Genomic DNA, 19,058 nt, shown 5'->3' with positions numbered 1-19,058 from the left:
TTGAAAAACCGTAAATAGTAGTTTGTTAATAACGACTAACTATTTTATGTTTTTTGCTGTTTATTCTGGGAGCAGAACCATGTATGACTAAACCATGCAGGAGTGATTTTACTTGGATTCAAGAAAGTTTTTATAAAAAAAAGTTTTATAAAAACGTGAAACTTTCTTCTTTTCACAGTCTGTTACGTTTAGTTTTCTCGGAAATCTCCGTTGTTTCCCCTCTAGTTTCACCTTGTGAAGGACAAAGCTACTTTGCGACAGTAGGTACTTTCCGGCGGATCCGGCGAATTTTGTGCATTTAGGTTTTCATTGGAGTGCTGAAATTACGGAATCATATTCAAGTGAGTATGCATTTTCTTACTGAAAGTTATAAAATAGCTTTAGTTTTACTAGTATATTCAACTAATACAGTGCATTTTACAATAAATCTTATATAAGTCAGTTTTTAGATTATCTTAATTTTTGTTAACTGTGCATACGTCAGGTGTTTTTGCATAATTGTCTTTTTTCTTATTTATCTCTTATTAATATTATTTTACAAGGTTTCCTTTTTTCTGCATTTTGTTTTATTAATTTTGTCCACGGTTGCTGTACTTAACTAACTCAACCTATAGTTGACCTTGCCACCTTTGATGAACAAGTTGGGGTAGGTAATGATAGTGTTAGTGACGTATAGTGCAAGAATTAATGAAGTTAAGACCAATATTACTTACTCTAAACAGGAGTTTATTTGTTTTCATGTCCAGAATGCCGATCAAGTCAATCAAGGCCCGTCAAATCTTCGACTCCCGTGGCAACCCCACCGTGGAGGTTGATCTGGTGTGTATTTACTAAAACTTTAAATATTATTTAATAAGATCATGAATTTACGTGCTGAACAATGTTTTTGTGAATACATCTTGTACCTCTTATCTATTTTGAAGTATTAATCAGAATATTCTTAAAAAATGTTGTAATTAACGCCAGTATTTATTTTTTATTTAGTAGGCTGAATAATACTTAAATGGCCCCCTCAATCCGCCTTATATTTTGAAAGTTCTTTGCAGAAATATTTTATTATTATTTGTAATTACCAGATTAATTTTGCCACCCATTTTTTCCAATTAGCTGGCAAAAATTCCAACTGGACAAGTAATTCTAAAAATATACTTATTAGAATTATTATATGACCATTATCAACATCTGGCAAAAGAATTAACTGGTTACTAATAACTGATAATTGTTGATGTAGGTAACAGAGTTAGGCCTATTCCGTGCGGCTGTACCATCTGGTGCATCCACTGGTGTCCATGAGGCTTTGGAGCTCAGAGACAATGTTAAGGGAGAGTACCATGGCAAGGGTGTCCTCACTGCCATCAAGAACATCAATGACATCATTGCTCCTGAACTTCTCAAACAAACCTTTGAAGTCACACAGCAGAAGGAGGTATGTTGCAAAGATTACAATATTATTGTTTTAACCTTCACTTTGACCTTAACAGTCAAATCAAGGACAATATTTGTAATAAATCATAATAAATACATATAGAAAATACTATGCACATAAGTCAGCAGAAATAAATGCTTTTTCAAAATCCTTTGAAAATTCTCTCTTGTTCATTTTTTCAATAATTTAAAATCAGTGGCACCACACCCACAAATATATGATGTAAATCAGCATTTTAAACAAACATTTCTGATAGATAACCCTTCAATATGAGTTATCAGAAAATAAGCAAATACATAAAAAACAATATTTACAAAAATAACTTTTTAGTGTTGTATGCAAAAACTGAATATTTTTATGCTCTTTAAAAAAACGGGTCACAATAGTGTGATTAACATCCTTATGGAGTAAAATTATGGAATACTTAAATGATCAATTAATTGCTTAACAGATTGACGACTTCATGCTGAAGCTGGATGGCACTGAAAACAAGTCAAAGTTGGGTGCCAATGCCATCCTCGGTGTATCCTTGGCAGTTGCCAAGGCTGGAGCTGCAAAGAAGGGAGTGCCCCTATACAAACACTTGGCTGACTTGGCTGGAAATGCTGACATTGTACTCCCAGTACCAGCATTCAACGTCATCAACGGAGGCTCCCATGCCGGCAACAAGCTCGCCATGCAGGAGTTCATGATCCTGCCCACAGGTTAATACAAATTTTTTAATACATTTTCTGTACTGCATTTTTTTTATTATTTAGTCCAATAATGTGCTGCTTATCTATGGAAATAATTTCAGATATTATATTGTATTTGGTTGTAGAATTTGAACGGTTTTAAATAACACAGTATGTTTCCTTCTTCAGGTGCTACCTCATTCAGTGAGGCTATGCGCATGGGTTCAGAAGTGTACCACTACCTGAAGAAGATCATCAAGGAGAAGTTCGGTCTTGACTCTACTGCTGTGGGTGATGAGGGTGGATTTGCCCCCAACATCCAGAACAACAAAGATGCTCTTTTCCTTATCCAGGATGCCATCCAGCAGGCTGGATACACTGGCAAGGTATGTAATTGGTTGTCTTTTTTTTTATTTGCATTATAAGCTGGTATCAGCCATATTAACTAATCTAACTGTATTTATCTTATCAGATTGAAATTGGAATGGATGTAGCTGCCTCTGAATTCTTCAAGAATGGCACCTATGACCTTGACTTCAAGAACCCTAAGTCCAACCCTGCTGACTATCTGTCGTCTGAGAAGTTAGCTGAGGTATACCTTGACTTCATCAAAGACTTCCCTATGGTGTCTATCGAGGATCCCTTCGACCAAGACGACTGGGCGGCATGGACCAGCCTCACTTCCCGCACACCCATCCAAATTGTCGGAGATGATCTTACTGTAAGTATTTTTAAAGCTTTTCGAAATTAAAATTCGAATAATTATTCTAAGCTGACTAACAATCACATTGACTTATTTTATAGGTAACAAACCCTAAGCGTATTGCTACCGCCGTCGAGAAGAAAGCTTGCAACTGCTTGCTCTTGAAGGTGAACCAAATTGGCAGTGTCACTGAGTCCATTGATGCTCACTTGCTGGCCAAGAAAAATGGATGGGGCACCATGGTTTCCCACAGGTTTGTGCAATTTTTTATATCAATTATACAATGAAATGGATACATAATGAAATTGCATATTTCACCAATTTAATTTCTCTTTAGGTCTGGAGAGACTGAAGACACTTTCATTGCTGATCTCGTAGTCGGTCTGTCTACCGGTCAGATCAAGACTGGTGCGCCCTGCCGCTCTGAACGTCTTGCCAAGTACAACCAGATCCTCCGTATTGAAGAGGAACTCGGAGGCGCCGCCAAATACGCTGGCAAGAACTTCCGCAGGCCTGTTTAATTTTACCTTAGTGTAAAGGAGTATATTCATAGAATATAAGTTATATAATTGCTGTCAAACTGCAATGACTGAAAATGGATATGCTCTTCACATTACACAGCATTTTAATCCCCTGTAGTAATAATACATGTTATGTAGATGTGACAACAGGAATAATGCACACATTTTTCAAAAGAACTTTATTTATAAGAGATTACTGGCTGTAGTGTATGTACTAGTGTCGGATGTATGATGCTATTTATTTAAATTTTAAGATTTATTTTTAAAATTAATTGATATTGATGTTCAATAAATAAATAATAATGTTATTGTAATGTGTATTTTATTACTAAATGGCGTTGAAAACGGGTAACAAATAACATGTACAATCAGACAAGATATTTTTCATACTAGAAGAGATGTCAGTAACCATTGGCTGGCAACTGAACTGTCCACTGCTTGTAAGAGATGTGGGCTCCATTTCATTGTAAATCATACAAGTGTGATATAAGATACTGTTTGACACCAAATTTTTTTTTTCTTACCTGAATAACATAATAACTGCTGTCTGTACATGAAAAAAAAAACGACCGTAAAGATTTAATTCCCTGATTAGTAAAGTGTGTGTAACTAAAATGAATGCTGTTTTTACCAGTAAATAAATTGTCAACAATTTTATTGACTGATGTAAATCTTGATGAGTTTGAACTTGCTTGATGTTACTAGGTACATGGTATAAGAAAAAAAAAATCATACCAAACTGAAGTGGGGACCATCTTTTTGTTAGTAAAAATAGTTGTTAGTAATAAATCCAAATTTATTTTAATGCGGAGCAATAACTAGGTAGATTATCCATAGGGAAAATAACTGACATTGGTTAATTTTTGTAATGGTACTACATAATATATGCGGAAAACTCAAAGGTAGAATATCTATTAGTACTACCTAAACATTATTACCGACGTATAATTTATTCTGCAAATGATTTAATTTGATTTGAATAACTACTTTATAGATCACTAACTATGTGATACTTACATAGTCAACTCAGAGAAAACACCTTGTACCTATCTATATTTTAAATTGCCAAGTACATATCCACCTTCGTCATTCGACAAATAGAGTAATATAGTAGTTCCTTCTTCGGTGAGCCCTATTAGAACCTAGTTCTAAACCCTCTTCATAAAATACGATATAGTGAGTATTTTTTTTATTTTATAGTTGTAGGTGCTAAAACTTGTAGTTCATAATGTATTTCTAAGCTAGTATTTTCAATAGCACTTTATTGAAACATACGACAACTACATAGCTCTGCTCGTCCGCTGCCCGCTTGACTAATCGAATAACCTGTAAACACGCGAGCGTGGCGTGCTCGTGACGTAATTCTGATTTCTGTGGCAGGTTTACCAAAGAATCTATAATAGACAGTGGGTACATGATCGGAGCGTGCAGCGTTTATCGTGTTTTTACGATAACAAACAACCAAGCTATTAATGTAATGCTCAAAACAAACAAATGAGCTCATTATAATCTCTTTAATAAGCTGAATACGTTTACCGGAGTTTAGTCTAGTTGTTACATTGGTTTTGTGAGCTACTTTCCACACAATGTCTCAAAACAAACAAGAATTGCGCGTTGTGACATATATGTGTCCAACGCATCCGGTTCAACTTTACGAATTGATACTGGAGTTACTAGAAGAAGCGTTGGGTTGTTATACTACTTTACAATATGAAAGCAGAAGCCCAGGACCATTACCGGATCGTCCTGATCCATTTTCCACTAATAGAGTGGATTTGGGTAAGATAACTTTACATACATAGCATAATAAAACTGTATTGGTCTTAATTTTTACATGTTAGCTACCTACCCACCTTACAAACTTTCGCTCAAACGATGTGATAGCTCTGTGGCGATTAAGAGGTCGTACAAATAACAAACTTGTTACCCTTGTTAAAAGTACCTAGGCAGTAACCTAGTTTCTTAAACCTATATCATGTCTAACTAGAATTTACATTAAAATTTCAGCGTTCATGACAGCGTCCTCATATATGAAACTGCGGGAAAATAGAAACGTTAACATTGAATTGCTACCAGTAACACCAGTTTTCGCTCACCAGATGAATGTGGAAAATAAACCAGGATATTTTTCTGATATCATTATACACCGTGATAAGAAGTAAGAATCGGCAATTTAACTAATTTAAAAAAATAACTATTCAGTTCAGTTCAGTAAGAAAGAATTGCCTTATTTATCGTAGGTATCTGCTTATTCGAAATAACAAAAACGATTTACGAACTTTGCTTCCATTGAAATAAATACACAACACGATAGATAAAATGTTATCAGCATGTCATTGACTCGTGATAAGAAAGCGTCTTCTATTATTCTACAATTAGCTGCCAAACTGTTAATATTGTTTTATTTAAATACTTGCTTATAATAAGTACGGTTTTATTATAACAGGGCTCATAACGTAAATACGTTACTGGATCTTCGCGGTTGTACATTTGCCTACAGCGACGAGGAATCTCTGAGTGGAAGTAAAATTGTACTGAAAACTTTGAAAGGAAAAGGCGAAAATGCTTCATTTTTCGGATCTCTGCTGAGTACTGTGAAATTCTTATCTTATTTATGAAGTACATATAGTAAAATCTGTGATACATTCCTATGTTAATTTCAAATTATCGTATTATTCAGGATCTGGATCACATTTGTCGTCGGCTCAGATGGTGCTCTCTAAACAAGCAGAATGGGCTGCAGTTGATTCTACAACTCTACTTTTTTCAAAAAAGTTCATGTACGATGGTGGCAAAGATATTATAACCCTGGAAACTTTAGGTCGATTGCCACCATATCCTATCGTGGTAAATGCTAAACTAAGTGGTGAGTGTATTTTCTTATTAAATACCTAAGTACCTACCTGCTGTTATCGTCACATATACAATGTATATGTCATGTGCAAATGCGAGATAACCCGATATTTACCCATAAGGGTGCTTTTCCACTAGACACTTACTATGTAGGGTTGCCAACCGTACTATATTATATAGTATACTATATCTTGAGGATCCAGCTTAGCTGAGTCGGTTTCCACCAGTGCTATGCTATGTGTACCAATGAATATGATTGATAAAAGCCAAACGTATCCACAGCAACGTACCATAGCACATCTTTGGTGGAAAAGCGCCCTAAATATCGTATCTCTCGCCTCCCGTAATAAGTTCCAAACTTAATGCTATTGAAATCGAACCAAAGGTTCGATTTGTCGTATATATGTTACGGTAAGAGTGAATAATTGAAAATTATTAATAATTATCTACTATTATTAATAATTACCGAAACTCAAGATAAAAGTGATAAATTAATCACATTTGTCGGTTATTATTAATAATTTTACCCTAGTAATGATAAATGTAATAAGTGGCCAAGATGTTATTTTAATTTCAATTTAAACGGCAATATAGTATTGTACTTGTACAACAAATATTTGTTGAATTCTATGACAATACTTTTAAATTTTAATTTGATGCATTTATAGGTGCTACAGAAGATATACAGGCAAACCAAATATGATTATTGGTGATTGCTTTTAGGATTCGTGTTGATGTTGTTAATGAAACAATAATTGTTTCGTGTCCTCCGGGCGGTCCTCGCAGTGATGACACCCGTGCTTTTCCTCCCGCCCAATCAGAAACAGGAACCTACCCAAACTCCCATGTTCGGTAAGCACCTGCATCAGGCGGTAGGTGAGGACGCCGTGGCGTCTCTCTAGCCACTCCTCAAACAAGGGACTTACCGCTGCAACGACAGCGAGCCCAGATACATGTAGAAGGGGAAGGACACTATTTAATATTCTAGTTCAGAATCTGTGAATTTGTTGTCCTTTCGGTTTAAAGCAAGTACAAGTAACCTTGTTTGTGTGATTTCTAATTAATATAATCGTAAGACGGTGTTTAATATTATAACTAAATAGTTGCTGGTCAAAAAACATTGGGTTTATATTTATTTTATTACTTTCACCAATATGTGTCGTGAATTATTATAAAATCAATCAAATAATCACTACAAAAAGTAATAAATTCCAATCGATTATTCACATTTACCAAAACGTGTGATTATTATTTATAATTTTGTAAAATTATTAATAATTTTCAATTAATCAGATTTACCGTAACATATATATAAGGTCGTATGGTAGTTTTAGGCAGCTATGCTTGTTTCTATTCAGTCACAAGCAATCAATGAGGCAATTGGTTTAAAATCCTACTATAAGATGCAATAGGTACCTACTATCTTATGTGATCAATGGTAACTACCTAGTTTATCTAATAGGTAAGTTTCATAGACATAACTGAATCACTTTAGAGGCAAACTTAGTATGGGACGCGGGCGCCCTATGCTCTGGGAATTATTGGATACGAAAAGCTGAGTTCTGATATCTGTAGAATGCTTATGTTTCGGTATCTATCCATAGTTGCACTTATACTACTAATCCTGTCAACTTGAGGGTCGACTTATGAAAGTATTTGTTTCAGACGAGACAAAAAAAGCAATAACAAATGCTCTACTTCGCCTACCCCAGACACAACAGTGGAAAAATAAATTTGCTAAATTTGGCATAATAAAGTTCGAGGTTAATAGCGATGTCGCTTACAATGGGCCGGCTACACAGATGTGGGCCATCCAAAACGAAAAACTCAATGTTCGGTATTATTAGGGCATGTCTATTTATATCTTTACTGTATCTTATTTATATTTTGTACACTGACTATACTCCTAAATAATAAACGAATTTATGAACAGCACTTAACATATTTTATTTATGTATACTTTTTACATTAGTTCAATAATTGCTATAAATTATTTTTTAAAACATAAATAGTTTATTCACCACCACCAGTGCCGTCGTTAGGGGGCGTGATGGGCCGATGGCCCAGGGCGACAAATTCGGGGGGGCGCCGATGCCGCCGCCGATGGGATCCGCAAAAAACTAACACTTGATATTGCTTCCCTCAAGTGGGCGCCACAATATTTTCGCCCGGGGTGTCAGTGGTCCTTACACCGGCGCTAAAAAACCGCAGGCACCAATCCACAATTTTATACTAATTAAGTACACGCCCCCGGGTTTCTGAGAGGTACTAATTTGTATCGCGATATGTTTGCGAACGATTTGAGAGTTGCTCGAGAGCTGCGCACGAGACGCACCATAGCATAAAATCTCAACATTACTTCGATGTTTAAAGTCTTTTATTTGTTTCACGACTTTTTGAAGTTTTATATTTGATAACATATACCTATTCTTGATTTGATTTCCCTTCATTTGGTACAAGATTGCACTAGCTTATGAGATATTATAAGTTAAAATATTTGAGCATGTTTCTCTCGAAGGTGACGAAATTCAGTTGTATTTTTCGTCACAGTGTCCATCAATTGACTTTTAGATTTGTCGACAGATTAAGTTCTTCCAGATTCCAGGGTTGGGTGTTCCAGTTATTACTATTTAGTACATTTTTGTAAAACAATGTTTAGCGATATAACTTCCTTTTTATTAGCGCCACAATCAAGCAGAACACCTTTCGGAACTCGTATTATTCCCATTGTTACAGGTGCCTCTTTACGTTGGGTTTCAGTTTCACTCTGCAATATTAAGGAACATTTAATCATCATGTACATATTCTCTTTGATTTACTTTGACTAGGAGGGTCTGGCTTGTGAAAACAGGTTTTCAAGTGAGCAACTTATTCAAAGTATAATTTTAATAAATAGTAACATATCAATGCATAAAAATAAATATACATAGATCCAACTATGTTGTTTGCTTTGAGTAAGCCACTTACAATAATTAATCTCTATCTAAGCTGAAGAAATTTTTTGTTAATATTTTATCATTTTAGTATAGTGTGATATAAGGTGATGGGAAAAATTGTAAAATTATTTTTTTCTATTTAGAAGTTAAAATTTAGCTTAGATATGATTTCTAAGCTATATTTTTAGTCTTACTATATGTATAATCAGACTAAGGATTTTACATCACACATATTCCATTATCTTCTAATCCAAAGCACATTTGTATGTTTTATAAACTTTAATTTAGAAAAATACTAAGATAATAATAACTATATTATTAACCAAGTTCTACTATTGAAAACTGCATCTACTATATTTTAAGTTGAAGGACTAAACAATTCCTCCGCCGTTGATGTAAGCAATTTCTTCATCTGATAGAGGTTGCCTTCTGTAGCGGAGAGGCAGATCTATGTCTGGCACGGATGTACTCATAGCTGCCTTTGGCTGCATTTGGGCTGGCTAAAAAAATATAAAATATGTTTTACAATCAGGAATATGTCAATTACTACAGGATTAGACTAAATATTAATTACTATTTGTAATAGTAAGCTGAACTTTACCTAATTTATAATAAGTTAAAAACATTTAATACAGTCTTCCTGATGCGTTAACTTCGCAGCAACTAGTATCTACTAGTTTCACTACTTACATAATTGTGTCTAAACATTATGCAAGGAAATCTAAGGGTCAGATCAGAATATAAATGATTGTCTTTTTGTCTGAAGTATAGGTTGGTAAATTCTAATAAGAAAAAGCTACAAGTAACTGGATGCCAATAAAAGCTTTTATGGTATGTGACAAGAACCCAGTAAAGCCTTTCCAGTTATATACCTAAATATAAAACGTGTAGGTAACATGCTAGTAAAATGTTAAATGCCTACCGCGGCTGCAGGTGCTGCAGATGCAGATGGTGCAGCGCTTGCTGGTGCAGCTGCAGCGGCGGGTCTCGATGCACCACCTAATCCACCCTTACGAAATTTTATAACGGGAATACGAGCAAGAACTGGAGTAACTCGTACCATTATGATATCAACTAAGGGACTTAGCCAAAAGTATTTTAATTTTTAGAATAAAATTTTTATTTTTTCGGCTGTAGTTTGACAGTCAGATGTTTAATGTCCAAAGAGAATACAGAATATACAATATCTTTGGTTTGATTCATAATTTTTTACGAAGACAGTGCAAGTGTGTAACTGGTTTTGGGTCAAAATATTGGGCTTTTGGTCTTGTCTTGGATACTGCTGAAATCTTGGTTGCCTGGTGGTAGGGGCAAGATCAGTACATATTGTTGTTAGTCACAGTCATATCTAGATCTAGAATAGTGTATTACACGCAATGTAACAGACATAACAATGTAGATAGAGAATCCTAGACATCCACGAAACGTACCTATTGTTTGCATCTATCTATCTATATCAACATTTAAAAAAAATATCATATATTATTCATCATTTTGGAAGAGCCAAAATCCCGTAATTCTCCTTCTATTCAAGGAACATTCAGTAAAAGACTTATCTGATATCTCTACCTCAACCTCTTTAATTATTGTTTGTGGTAGTTGACATTTGACGTTTGCACGGTTTGCAATGACTTTTGTGCTGTTGTGGTGATTTGGGCTCTGTCTGCAAGCGTCAGGCATTTATTTCTTGACTAAATCTTTACAATAAGTGAATTAAGTGATTTACAATTAAACTTACAAATCCCATAACTTAGTAAGACGTGCATTTATAAAAACATGGGAAAAGAAGACGTATCGGCGAAAAAGCGCCGCAAAATTAACACGAGTTCGTCGAGTGATACTTCTAAGCCAGTGCCAGTTGATATTTATAAGGTTAACATTTTACTGTTTGAAAAAGGATACATTCTTAAAAGGTCTATAATAATGGACCTTTTAACCTTTTTATATGTGATACTGATTTTATATTTTTTTTGTTACAGCGGGTGGTAGAATTTGAAGAATCAGAAGCCCAACTACGTCCTGCTGAAAAAGATGCCACGCTCTTTAAGAAGATTTGCCAAGATATAAGACATTTGTTTGCTGAAATATCAGAATTGAAAACCAAAGACACAGATGAGGTAAAGTATGGTATTTTAATATTTATTCTCACACATCTCTAACAAAAATATTTTCATTTAGCATTGGCATATAATATAATATTTACGTTTTTTCTTTTAGGCCAGAGAAAAAATTAATGCCAAGAGAATTGAAGCTTCTTTAAACTTGGTTGCATTGAAGAAGTTGAACCGTTTGGAGAAGGTTCGAACAAGGGCAGGTCGTGATGCTCTACACAAGGAGAAACAGAGGGTTGACTCCACCCACTTGCTCTTGCAAAATTTGTTGTATGAAGCTGATCACCTCAACAAAGAAGTCACTAAGTGCTTGCAATTTAAATCTAAAGATGAAGAAATAGAACTTGTTTCACTTGAAGACTTTTTTGCAAATGCTCCTGCAGAAATATCTCGACCAGTAAGTATTAACAATCACTATTAATATGGATGTGCAATAATATAAAATGGAATAATGGCTTGACTATTAATATATATTTTTTATGCATCATGAAACTATGAATGCCGTTTGATTAAAATATTTTTATCGTGATTTTAGGATCTGACTAAAACTGATGAGCATCAACTTCAACTCGCTAGATTGGAATGGGAACTGCGCCAGCGTCGCGAATTATCTGCAGCCTGTAATGAATTGATATCGTCTAAGGAGAGAGTTGCTGCAGCTATAGCAGCTGCACGCTCTAGACTTGATGCTTTGGTACCTCATTTAAGAGATGTCCTGAAATCTACCAAGCCCCTGCAAGAATGTTTAGCTCTCAGACTCGATGATAAAAGGGATGAAGCTAGAGCAGCATCCTTACTGCCATCGCCTCTATTCCTTCTATTTGCAAATACCAGTGCATACTCTGATGCTCTGGGCTCCAATTCAGTAGCAGTTAGTAAGTGTTAAATCATTTATTTATATTTAATTATTTTAATTTTAGAACACAATCAATATTTTGATTCAATTTCAGCTATCTGTTTTTATTAACCTGCTTGAGTTTTTTTTTTTTATTATTTAACAATCTTCTTGTGACTTTGCAGGCATTTCTGGAGATGAGGATGAAGCAAGAAGGCTAGAACAACTGAATAATGTGGATAGTGATCTTGTAGCATCTAATGATTCTGATTCTGACCAAGAAAACAATGAAGATGATCAGAGAGAAAAAAAGAAGCGCCACCATAGAAATGCCAAGATATCCAAGGAAGAGAAAGCCGAAGCTAAGAAGAAGGAGGTTCTGAAAAAACATCCTTTGAATGTGCAAGTGTCTGTCAAAGTACAAGATGGAACTGCTTTGAATTTAATCTTCTCATACCTGCTTCACTTGAAAATAGTTGTGGTCAAGTTTACTGTTTCTTTGCCAAAACCTATAACAGGTGTATCAGCAGCTGATGTTTTGAATGGTCATTGCATATTGAATGAGTTGTATCCAGGAGACACAGGCTGTGACTCTCCTCACCCTGCCACATCTTATTTGTTGAATGCTGCTGGCATCAGTGAAGACTTCCAGTATTTCATCTCAGAACTTGGAAAGCCTTACATTTGGGCTCAACGGATGTGTGGTTTAGATTTTATGGCTACTATAACTGAAGATCAAAAGATTAATAAAAATAATAATCTTTGTCCAAGTCTCAGTGTTAGTACAGTAGAAAATTTCATTCTGACGCTAAAAAAACGATTGAAATCGAGAGTTGAGTTGATGAAAGAATTGCAGGATTTAGAATCTGGAAAAATTCTACCAGTGAAAGGAGATTTTCCATGTCCAATACGGTTGTCAGGCTCGTTGACACAATGGCAGTCAGTTGGTTGGCCTGAGTATAGTCAGTCACCTTCAACATCATTTTTAATTGCAGAGGGACTGGTTAATCCTAATGATTTGTTGTACAGAGCAATAATAACGCGACAATCTGCAAAGTTAGTGGCATTGGTAGCTCTGCGTAGTGACTATCCTCGGAAGGCGCCAATGTTTTCCCTCACTCTGCACTGGAACGGAACCCACCATGCTGGCATAAATGATGACATTAGAGATATTGAAAGATTTATCAACACAGATTTGGGTTCAGAAGATAAAAAGCAGCATACACTTTCTGTACAAATAACCAAATTACTGACGTGCCTAGATATACTACTTGAGACTACAGGCTCTTCAGAGTTTCCACCAGATAAAGTAATGTTTTGTCCAGTGCGAGGACGTAATAGACTGAAACCTTACAAATTTCTCAAACAGGGTAATGGAGTCTTTGTGCAGTATTGATTCGAAATAAATAAATAACTTAGATGTGTGTGTGTGACTTTTTTTTTGTTGATTTTCATAAGGCTTCATAACCAATATTTAGAAATAATAGTAATTGGTAGTAATGTTACAAATAAGATTTATTAAAACAAAACAAATTAATTTTATAATACAACAGTCTTTATTCTTATTTCAGTAAAGCAGTAGACATTTTGAGAGGAGAAAATACATTTCAGGATCACAATATGGGCAAAATAAACAAGGAGAGTAAAATATACTAAAATTCATTCAATCATACAATCTTCATTATGAGGAAAATACTTTCAAATCATATTTCGTAGCTTAGCCTAAAAATGCCATAATATTGTTATTGGTCGTCAATGAGATCTCTATAGCATTATATTTATACCGAGACATAATTACTTCATAATTTTCATTTTACATGATCAACTACAAGTTGGTAATAATAAAACGTTAATGAGACTTAATTCGAAACAATACTACGTTTTCTATCTTATGCCTATTTATTTCACTAAAATGTAGATGACTGGAAAAAATAACTCGTATATTTCTTATTATTTATGTAGAACAGTTTGCTACTTCAAGTGAAAAGTGCTTAGTACTAAAATTTCAAACCTCACTAAATGATACAACCATTTTTATTTTAAAGGAATTCTAGACACACATCTATGAAACTATATAATATTATATTTATATTCATTTCAAAGCGTTTATTGAATCATCTTTTTATTTTACTATACCTCATTTAGGTAAGCAGACATCCTAAACTAGATGTAATTCATAGTGGGTAAATAAGTATCTATTAAACTTTAGTTTTGCGTTTTGCCGTGCTAAATAAGGTATAGAACATAATTCTAATAATATCTACTAAGAACTTTGTGAAATGTACTGAATATAAAAAATATAATTCACTATTGCGATTTATTGTAATATTCATTTTTTGTCATTGCTAAACGATTGTATACAATGATTTTAATTGATAATTCACTTTTTATTTTTATACATTTTTTGATTATACAGTATTTCGTTTCTCACCGAGTCATTTTTTGAGAACAAAATAAAATCACTTTTCATGTTGCATCACGTCCGCTTACTCCTACGCCTGAGTCGCGCGTTGCATTATGAGATCCCGGCCTCAAGTTTAACATCCATTATTTTACGAGGCCCCTTGAGGCAGTTCAGTCGTCGTTGCACGGCGTCTCGGTCTGTAAGGAAAAGTACAAATATAGGTATGAATTGATCTGTAGGCGTGACTGAAGTAATAATTACGAGTAGCGGTAGTATTCTGTGGTAGCGATACTGACATTTGGAGAGCGTGGTGCGATGCTGCGGGTGCAAGGGATGGCGCTGGACGAGCGAGTGCAGCAATACTTGCGCCGACATGTAGCGGCGCTCACACTCCTTCATATCGCCAAACAACTCCTCGATGGCCGCCATTTGACACTAAACATAATATAATGTATATTTAATTACATAAAATCCTACATTTCATCAATAATAAATTACCATTATTTGATTCATTTATTTTCTTACATGGACATACATAATCATATTTTGAAACAAGCTATTTTTCATCAAATGTTTTTTGGTCATCGGAACACTGTTAATAAAGAAAAAAGTACATACCAGTTCAATCGCATGCTCGTAGAGAATTTTGTCGCAGACAGCAGGGGTAACTCCGGCCTCATGGAGCCTCCTCGATTCATTAACAATCCACTTGTATTTTCCGTTCATGAGGGATACAACTAAAACATAAAGTAAGACAATAACTATCGAGGGTTTTTAAGGGGGCAAATTATGTAATGACTTCTCCCCCCGGGTGAGGCGCGAGGGAATGTCAGACTCTTACTGACTACAAACCATCCCGTTCCTACTCCTGTATTGAGCCGGAACCCCTGTAACCCCTTAGATCGTCCGTAGCTCGGGATCGGGCAATAGCTCTAGCGAATCTTTTGAATGAGACTTAAAATCGTCGTCGTATCGAGTAGTACGTAGCGTGATGGGTAAATGAGACGAGTGGCGGTGGTACGTACCGTTCCTGACTTGCGGCGTGGGCTGCAGCGTGCGCGCGCGGTAGTGCGCGGCGGCCAGACGCAGGCCGGCCGCCAGCGCCTGCATGGCCTGCACCAGCAGCCCCAGCCGCACGCGCGCGTTGCAGCGCTCTGCAACACATCATCGTCACTCTCTGCCACACACAGCGCTCTACGTGCCGCGCCCTACCATACACTAAGTACATACCGTCTGAGACGTCCATGAGCGCGGCGATGGGCGCGCCGCACGACACGGCCAGATCCGACAGCAGTTCCGCCAACATCAACACGAAGTTCAGCTGAGAGAATACTTTGCTGTGCTCCTCCTGAGAGTTACATAAGCATCATTTAAAATGGTTTCTATTTTTAGTGACCTTATTTTAGCGACGCGTAAGTAATACTCACGGCAAGGATGGTCTCCTCCTGCAAGTTAGGTATGTAGACGGGCGGGTCGGGCGGCTGGTGTAGCTTGATGCCGCGCAGTAACGCGTCGGGTAACGCCTGCCGCTTGGGCGAGCTGGCGCCGCCGCCGCCCGTCAGCTCGCCACTCGCCTTCAGCGCCAGCGACACCGGCGGAGACGACCCTGTGTACCACACTACACTTTGTCATTATCATTCTCTATCATTCTGAGCACTTGGGAATGCATCCTATGATCGTACGAATTTTATATAAGACAAAAAGGAAAGTATATAAATTGAGAAAGAGCAATAACCTGATCTGCGCAGCGGGCTGGCGTTGGTGGGAGAGACTTGCCACAACGAGGGAGGCGGCGAGCTGCCAGAGTTACTGCTGCGGCGCCGGGTCGACGGCGGCGTCATCGTGAACGGAACCTGCGGGAGTTACAAACAATTGCCTATATTGCTACAACGATGCACACTTATTGTTACTCTAAACACCTTAGTAACAAACTCAGATTAAATTTCTGACATTCCTTAATTATTCATAAGTGGAAACAAATAGCAACACAGATATTTACATAATTTATTATATTGAAACACTTGTGTGAATACATATTTTGTTACTATCTCATATACAAGGAATATAATAAATAATATTGAGTAAGTGGAAAATTATTCACACTTCCAACATGCATGGTAGGTAATAGGTATTACATTATGTTAAGTAAACGATACGTAACGGTTTAGCGGGACAAAAGATAACGTGTAGCTGCTCCCAACGCTAATTGTATGTAAACACGTGTCATTAATTATTGTGGTTCTGTGCTCAAAGGCTTGATATAAGCAAAGAAATAGCTATGTTACCTTCTGAATATAGTTTGAGAGGTATTTCTATACAATACTTCATATAAATATTACAATGAGTGCAATGAATACTTACAGTGGGTGGTGAAAGGGAGCCGATGTTGGTGGCGTTACGGCTGTAGTTCGATCGAAGCACGTCGATGGGTTGTGATCGTGGTACGTTATTGTTAGATGTTACGGCGAGTGGATTCTGGAATGGACACTTCTATTGTAGACACACAGAATGTTAAAGTTGAATGTTGACGAATACGAAATTAAAAACAACATATTGTTAGCGCATGGCATTAGTGGAATGATTACCTAAATAATTCTACATCGACTATACACTTGGGTTTCTTAGCCTGTTATGTAATTATTTAATTATTTAATTTTATAGCTCGCTCTTGTAGCTCGTATGTAGAATTTTAGAGCTGCAAACATTGCAGTGAAATGCATAGCATTATTATTAGCTTTGAAAATGAGAGTAGAGTACCCTGTTGACGGTGACGGGCGGCGGCGCGGTGTAGACGTGCGCGGTGGGCGCGGGCGCGGACGGCGGCGCGCCGGCCAGCGCCAGCGAGCGCGGCCGCGGCGCCGCCTCGGAGCCGGACGACGCGCCCGAGTACTCCGCTGACCCGCTCTCCGTCGCCTCCACCAGCACGAAGTCGTCCTCGCCCGCCCAGGTCGTGTCTGACGACTCGGCTGAAAGCACAATCATTTTCATTAACACGATTGTATCAATTTGCTATACACATAATACACATCAATAGGTATAGGGATACCAAATTGCAATAAAGATACTTCGTTTTAATTTCATAATTATTACCTAAAAATGCCAAAATTTGGATGAACTCCTCTAGAATTGAACCATGAGTAGTTTAGTATGAATAGTAACAACGCATCAGCGCATAGTGACCCGGACTTGGTCCAACTTCAACTTTAATTAGAATCAGGTTTAGCCCAGTGAACTACTGACCCCGTTGTTATTGACGCGAACCAATAGCCCAGCGGGTAATATATTACTAATCTGTCCCCAGATAAACTTGCTGTCGTTAAACTGAAAATAGTTCACGTTAGAAAATAGACACTATTTAAAACAAACACCTCTTCAGAAACTATTACTTAGAAAGCTTGTTTAAAGACTACTTGTATTCCAAATGTGGGACAATCAGTATCTGCAGCAGCAAGCTGCTGATAACTTCATAGCAACACTTAAATGGGTGCATTAACTTTACTCATAATGGCGGAACAGACAATAAATTATTGCATTTACATTACAATAAACTTGATACCGGCTCTAGGTGCCCAAGGGCAGGTTAGTGAGGGTTATCAAATTTGTTTACTCGGAGAACAATGATCTACTTTGTTAATATTTGAACCGTTGCAATGCTATTAGAGATATTTCTTTAATATTTGCTCAAGTGTAGTCGGAAATGTTATAAGCGTTGTCACGAAAGGTGGTAAGCGCCACGTGACTCCGAAACATGTTACATAAACGTCATGAGTTGTACATTAATCTGAGTAAATAATATAAGTAGTTAGGTACCAAATGTGAACCAGCGTTACTTATTATCTGAAACCGTCCAGTAGCGTATTATTGATGTTGATAAAACGATCACTTTTAATATAATGTAATCATTAGTGACACTGCAAGATAACGATAATCTTTTTTAGTCTTACATAATATTCTTGTTTGTATTTAAAGCATTTAATTAATTATTTAGACGTAAAGAAGAATCTTAAAAAATACGTCGCGTTGGGGGACCGCTCCTAATTATTTCTTTCTTCTCTACGATTTTTTCATTAGTATCACATTAAAGTAAATTGATGTTTAAGTACTTAACTATAACGCAGAAAATAGGAATACAGCGGCGGCGGCGGTGTGCAGTCCGTATTCATGCGGTCCCCCAACGCGACGTATTTTTTAAGATTAGGTTTCTTTGTATTATTTTTTACTTTTTAAAGGGAAATTAAGTTTTTGTGTCGGGGGTTTTTTAAATTTTTAATTTAATTTTTTATTTTATACTTTTTATAGGTAAAGAAATATTTTTTCAGCTTACATATCCGTGAATGGAATTTTAAAAAAGACCATAAGGTTCCTAGTCAAAATCGTTTGAAAGAGACGCTTCCAAAGTGGAAAAATGTGTATCCCTCCCCTCTAACTTTTAAAATAAGAGAGTGAGAAAACTGAAAAAAAATATATGCTGTAGATTTCAATGGAAACTAACAACGAAAATTGGTTTGAACGAGTTATTAGTTTTTAAGAAATAAAACATTTTCAAATTTCAGACCTTCGGTTAATCTCCCGCTTACGTTACTTTCACCGCCCAT

The 19,058-nt window shown here is 36.4% G+C and overlaps 6 protein-coding genes across 11 annotated transcripts in view; 4 read left to right on the top strand and 2 right to left on the bottom strand.

The window, feature by feature from the left end:
• The first annotated feature begins 191 nt into the window (after positions 1-191).
• Positions 192-3,638, top strand: LOC118269470 (enolase). 2 transcript variants are annotated; one of them, XM_035584596.2, is made up of 8 exons: positions 192-341; positions 747-819; positions 1,232-1,426; positions 1,878-2,130; positions 2,290-2,486; positions 2,573-2,821; positions 2,905-3,056; positions 3,141-3,638. In XM_035584596.2, the coding sequence occupies exons 2-8, from the start codon at positions 748-750 to the stop codon at positions 3,322-3,324; spliced, it is 1,302 nt and encodes a 433-aa protein (XP_035440489.1). In that variant the 5' UTR covers positions 192-341; position 747; the 3' UTR covers positions 3,325-3,638. The 2 variants fall into 2 exon arrangements, with proteins under 2 accessions (XP_035440489.1, XP_035440488.1); XM_035584595.2 differs by lacking the exon at positions 192-341 and adding an exon at positions 418-646 and having other exon boundaries at positions 723-819.
• A 1,092-nt stretch (positions 3,639-4,730) lies between these two features.
• On the top strand, positions 4,731-8,112 carry LOC118268781 (uncharacterized). 2 transcript variants are annotated; one of them, XM_035583445.2, is made up of 5 exons: positions 4,731-5,103; positions 5,332-5,482; positions 5,771-5,913; positions 6,005-6,190; positions 7,843-8,112. In XM_035583445.2, exons 1-5 carry the CDS (start codon positions 4,911-4,913, stop codon positions 8,022-8,024), a joined length of 855 nt encoding a protein of 284 aa, XP_035439338.1. In that variant the 5' UTR covers positions 4,731-4,910; the 3' UTR covers positions 8,025-8,112. The 2 variants fall into 2 exon arrangements, with proteins under 2 accessions (XP_035439338.1, XP_050554598.1); XM_050698641.1 differs by lacking the exon at positions 7,843-8,112 and adding an exon at positions 6,901-7,243.
• A 917-nt stretch (positions 8,113-9,029) lies between these two features.
• Positions 9,030-10,291, bottom strand: LOC118268800 (uncharacterized). Its single transcript, XM_035583469.2, has 2 exons — positions 10,036-10,291; positions 9,030-9,613 (listed from the first exon to the last, which is right to left on the bottom strand). Exons 1-2 carry the CDS (start codon positions 10,174-10,176, stop codon positions 9,485-9,487), a joined length of 270 nt encoding a protein of 89 aa, XP_035439362.2. The 5' UTR covers positions 10,177-10,291; the 3' UTR covers positions 9,030-9,484.
• Positions 9,205-19,058, top strand: part of LOC118268763 (carboxypeptidase M) — a 70,943-nt gene continuing 61,089 nt past the window's right edge. The window contains exon 1 of the mRNA XM_050698570.1: positions 9,205-9,217. The gene's annotated coding sequence lies outside the window, so the exon portion shown is untranslated. The remainder of the gene's footprint in view (positions 9,218-19,058) is intronic.
• On the top strand, positions 10,712-13,485 carry LOC118268758 (THO complex subunit 5 homolog). The gene is made up of 5 exons (XM_035583399.2): positions 10,712-10,985; positions 11,093-11,230; positions 11,331-11,621; positions 11,760-12,099; positions 12,245-13,485. The coding sequence occupies exons 1-5, from the start codon at positions 10,890-10,892 to the stop codon at positions 13,453-13,455; spliced, it is 2,076 nt and encodes a 691-aa protein (XP_035439292.2). The 5' UTR covers positions 10,712-10,889; the 3' UTR covers positions 13,456-13,485.
• Positions 13,593-19,058, bottom strand: part of LOC118268755 (serine/threonine-protein kinase unc-51) — a 30,919-nt gene continuing 25,453 nt past the window's right edge. For 2 of the 4 annotated variants that reach the window (XM_035583391.2, XM_035583394.2), the window contains 9 exons: positions 17,221-17,429; positions 16,825-16,938; positions 16,199-16,316; positions 15,891-16,081; positions 15,694-15,811; positions 15,489-15,617; positions 15,082-15,200; positions 14,760-14,898; positions 13,593-14,660 (listed from right to left, as the gene is read on the bottom strand). In XM_035583391.2, coding sequence (XP_035439284.2) covers positions 14,575-14,660; positions 14,760-14,898; positions 15,082-15,200; positions 15,489-15,617; positions 15,694-15,811; positions 15,891-16,081; positions 16,199-16,316; positions 16,825-16,938; positions 17,221-17,429 — 1,223 coding nt within the window. In that variant the 3' untranslated portion in view covers positions 13,593-14,574. The remainder of the gene's footprint in view (positions 14,661-14,759; positions 14,899-15,081; positions 15,201-15,488; positions 15,618-15,693; positions 15,812-15,890; positions 16,082-16,198; positions 16,317-16,824; positions 16,939-17,220; positions 17,430-19,058) is intronic. The other 2 variants (XM_035583392.2, XM_035583395.2) reach the window with 1 other exon arrangement.

The sequence above is a fragment of the Spodoptera frugiperda genome, chromosome 2 (assembly GCF_023101765.2).
Source record: "Spodoptera frugiperda isolate SF20-4 chromosome 2, AGI-APGP_CSIRO_Sfru_2.0, whole genome shotgun sequence".
NCBI classification, from domain to species: domain Eukaryota; kingdom Metazoa; phylum Arthropoda; class Insecta; order Lepidoptera; family Noctuidae; genus Spodoptera; species Spodoptera frugiperda.
The sequence above is the reverse complement of the archived record's forward strand: the minus strand, read 5'-3'. Positions and strand labels throughout refer to the sequence as shown.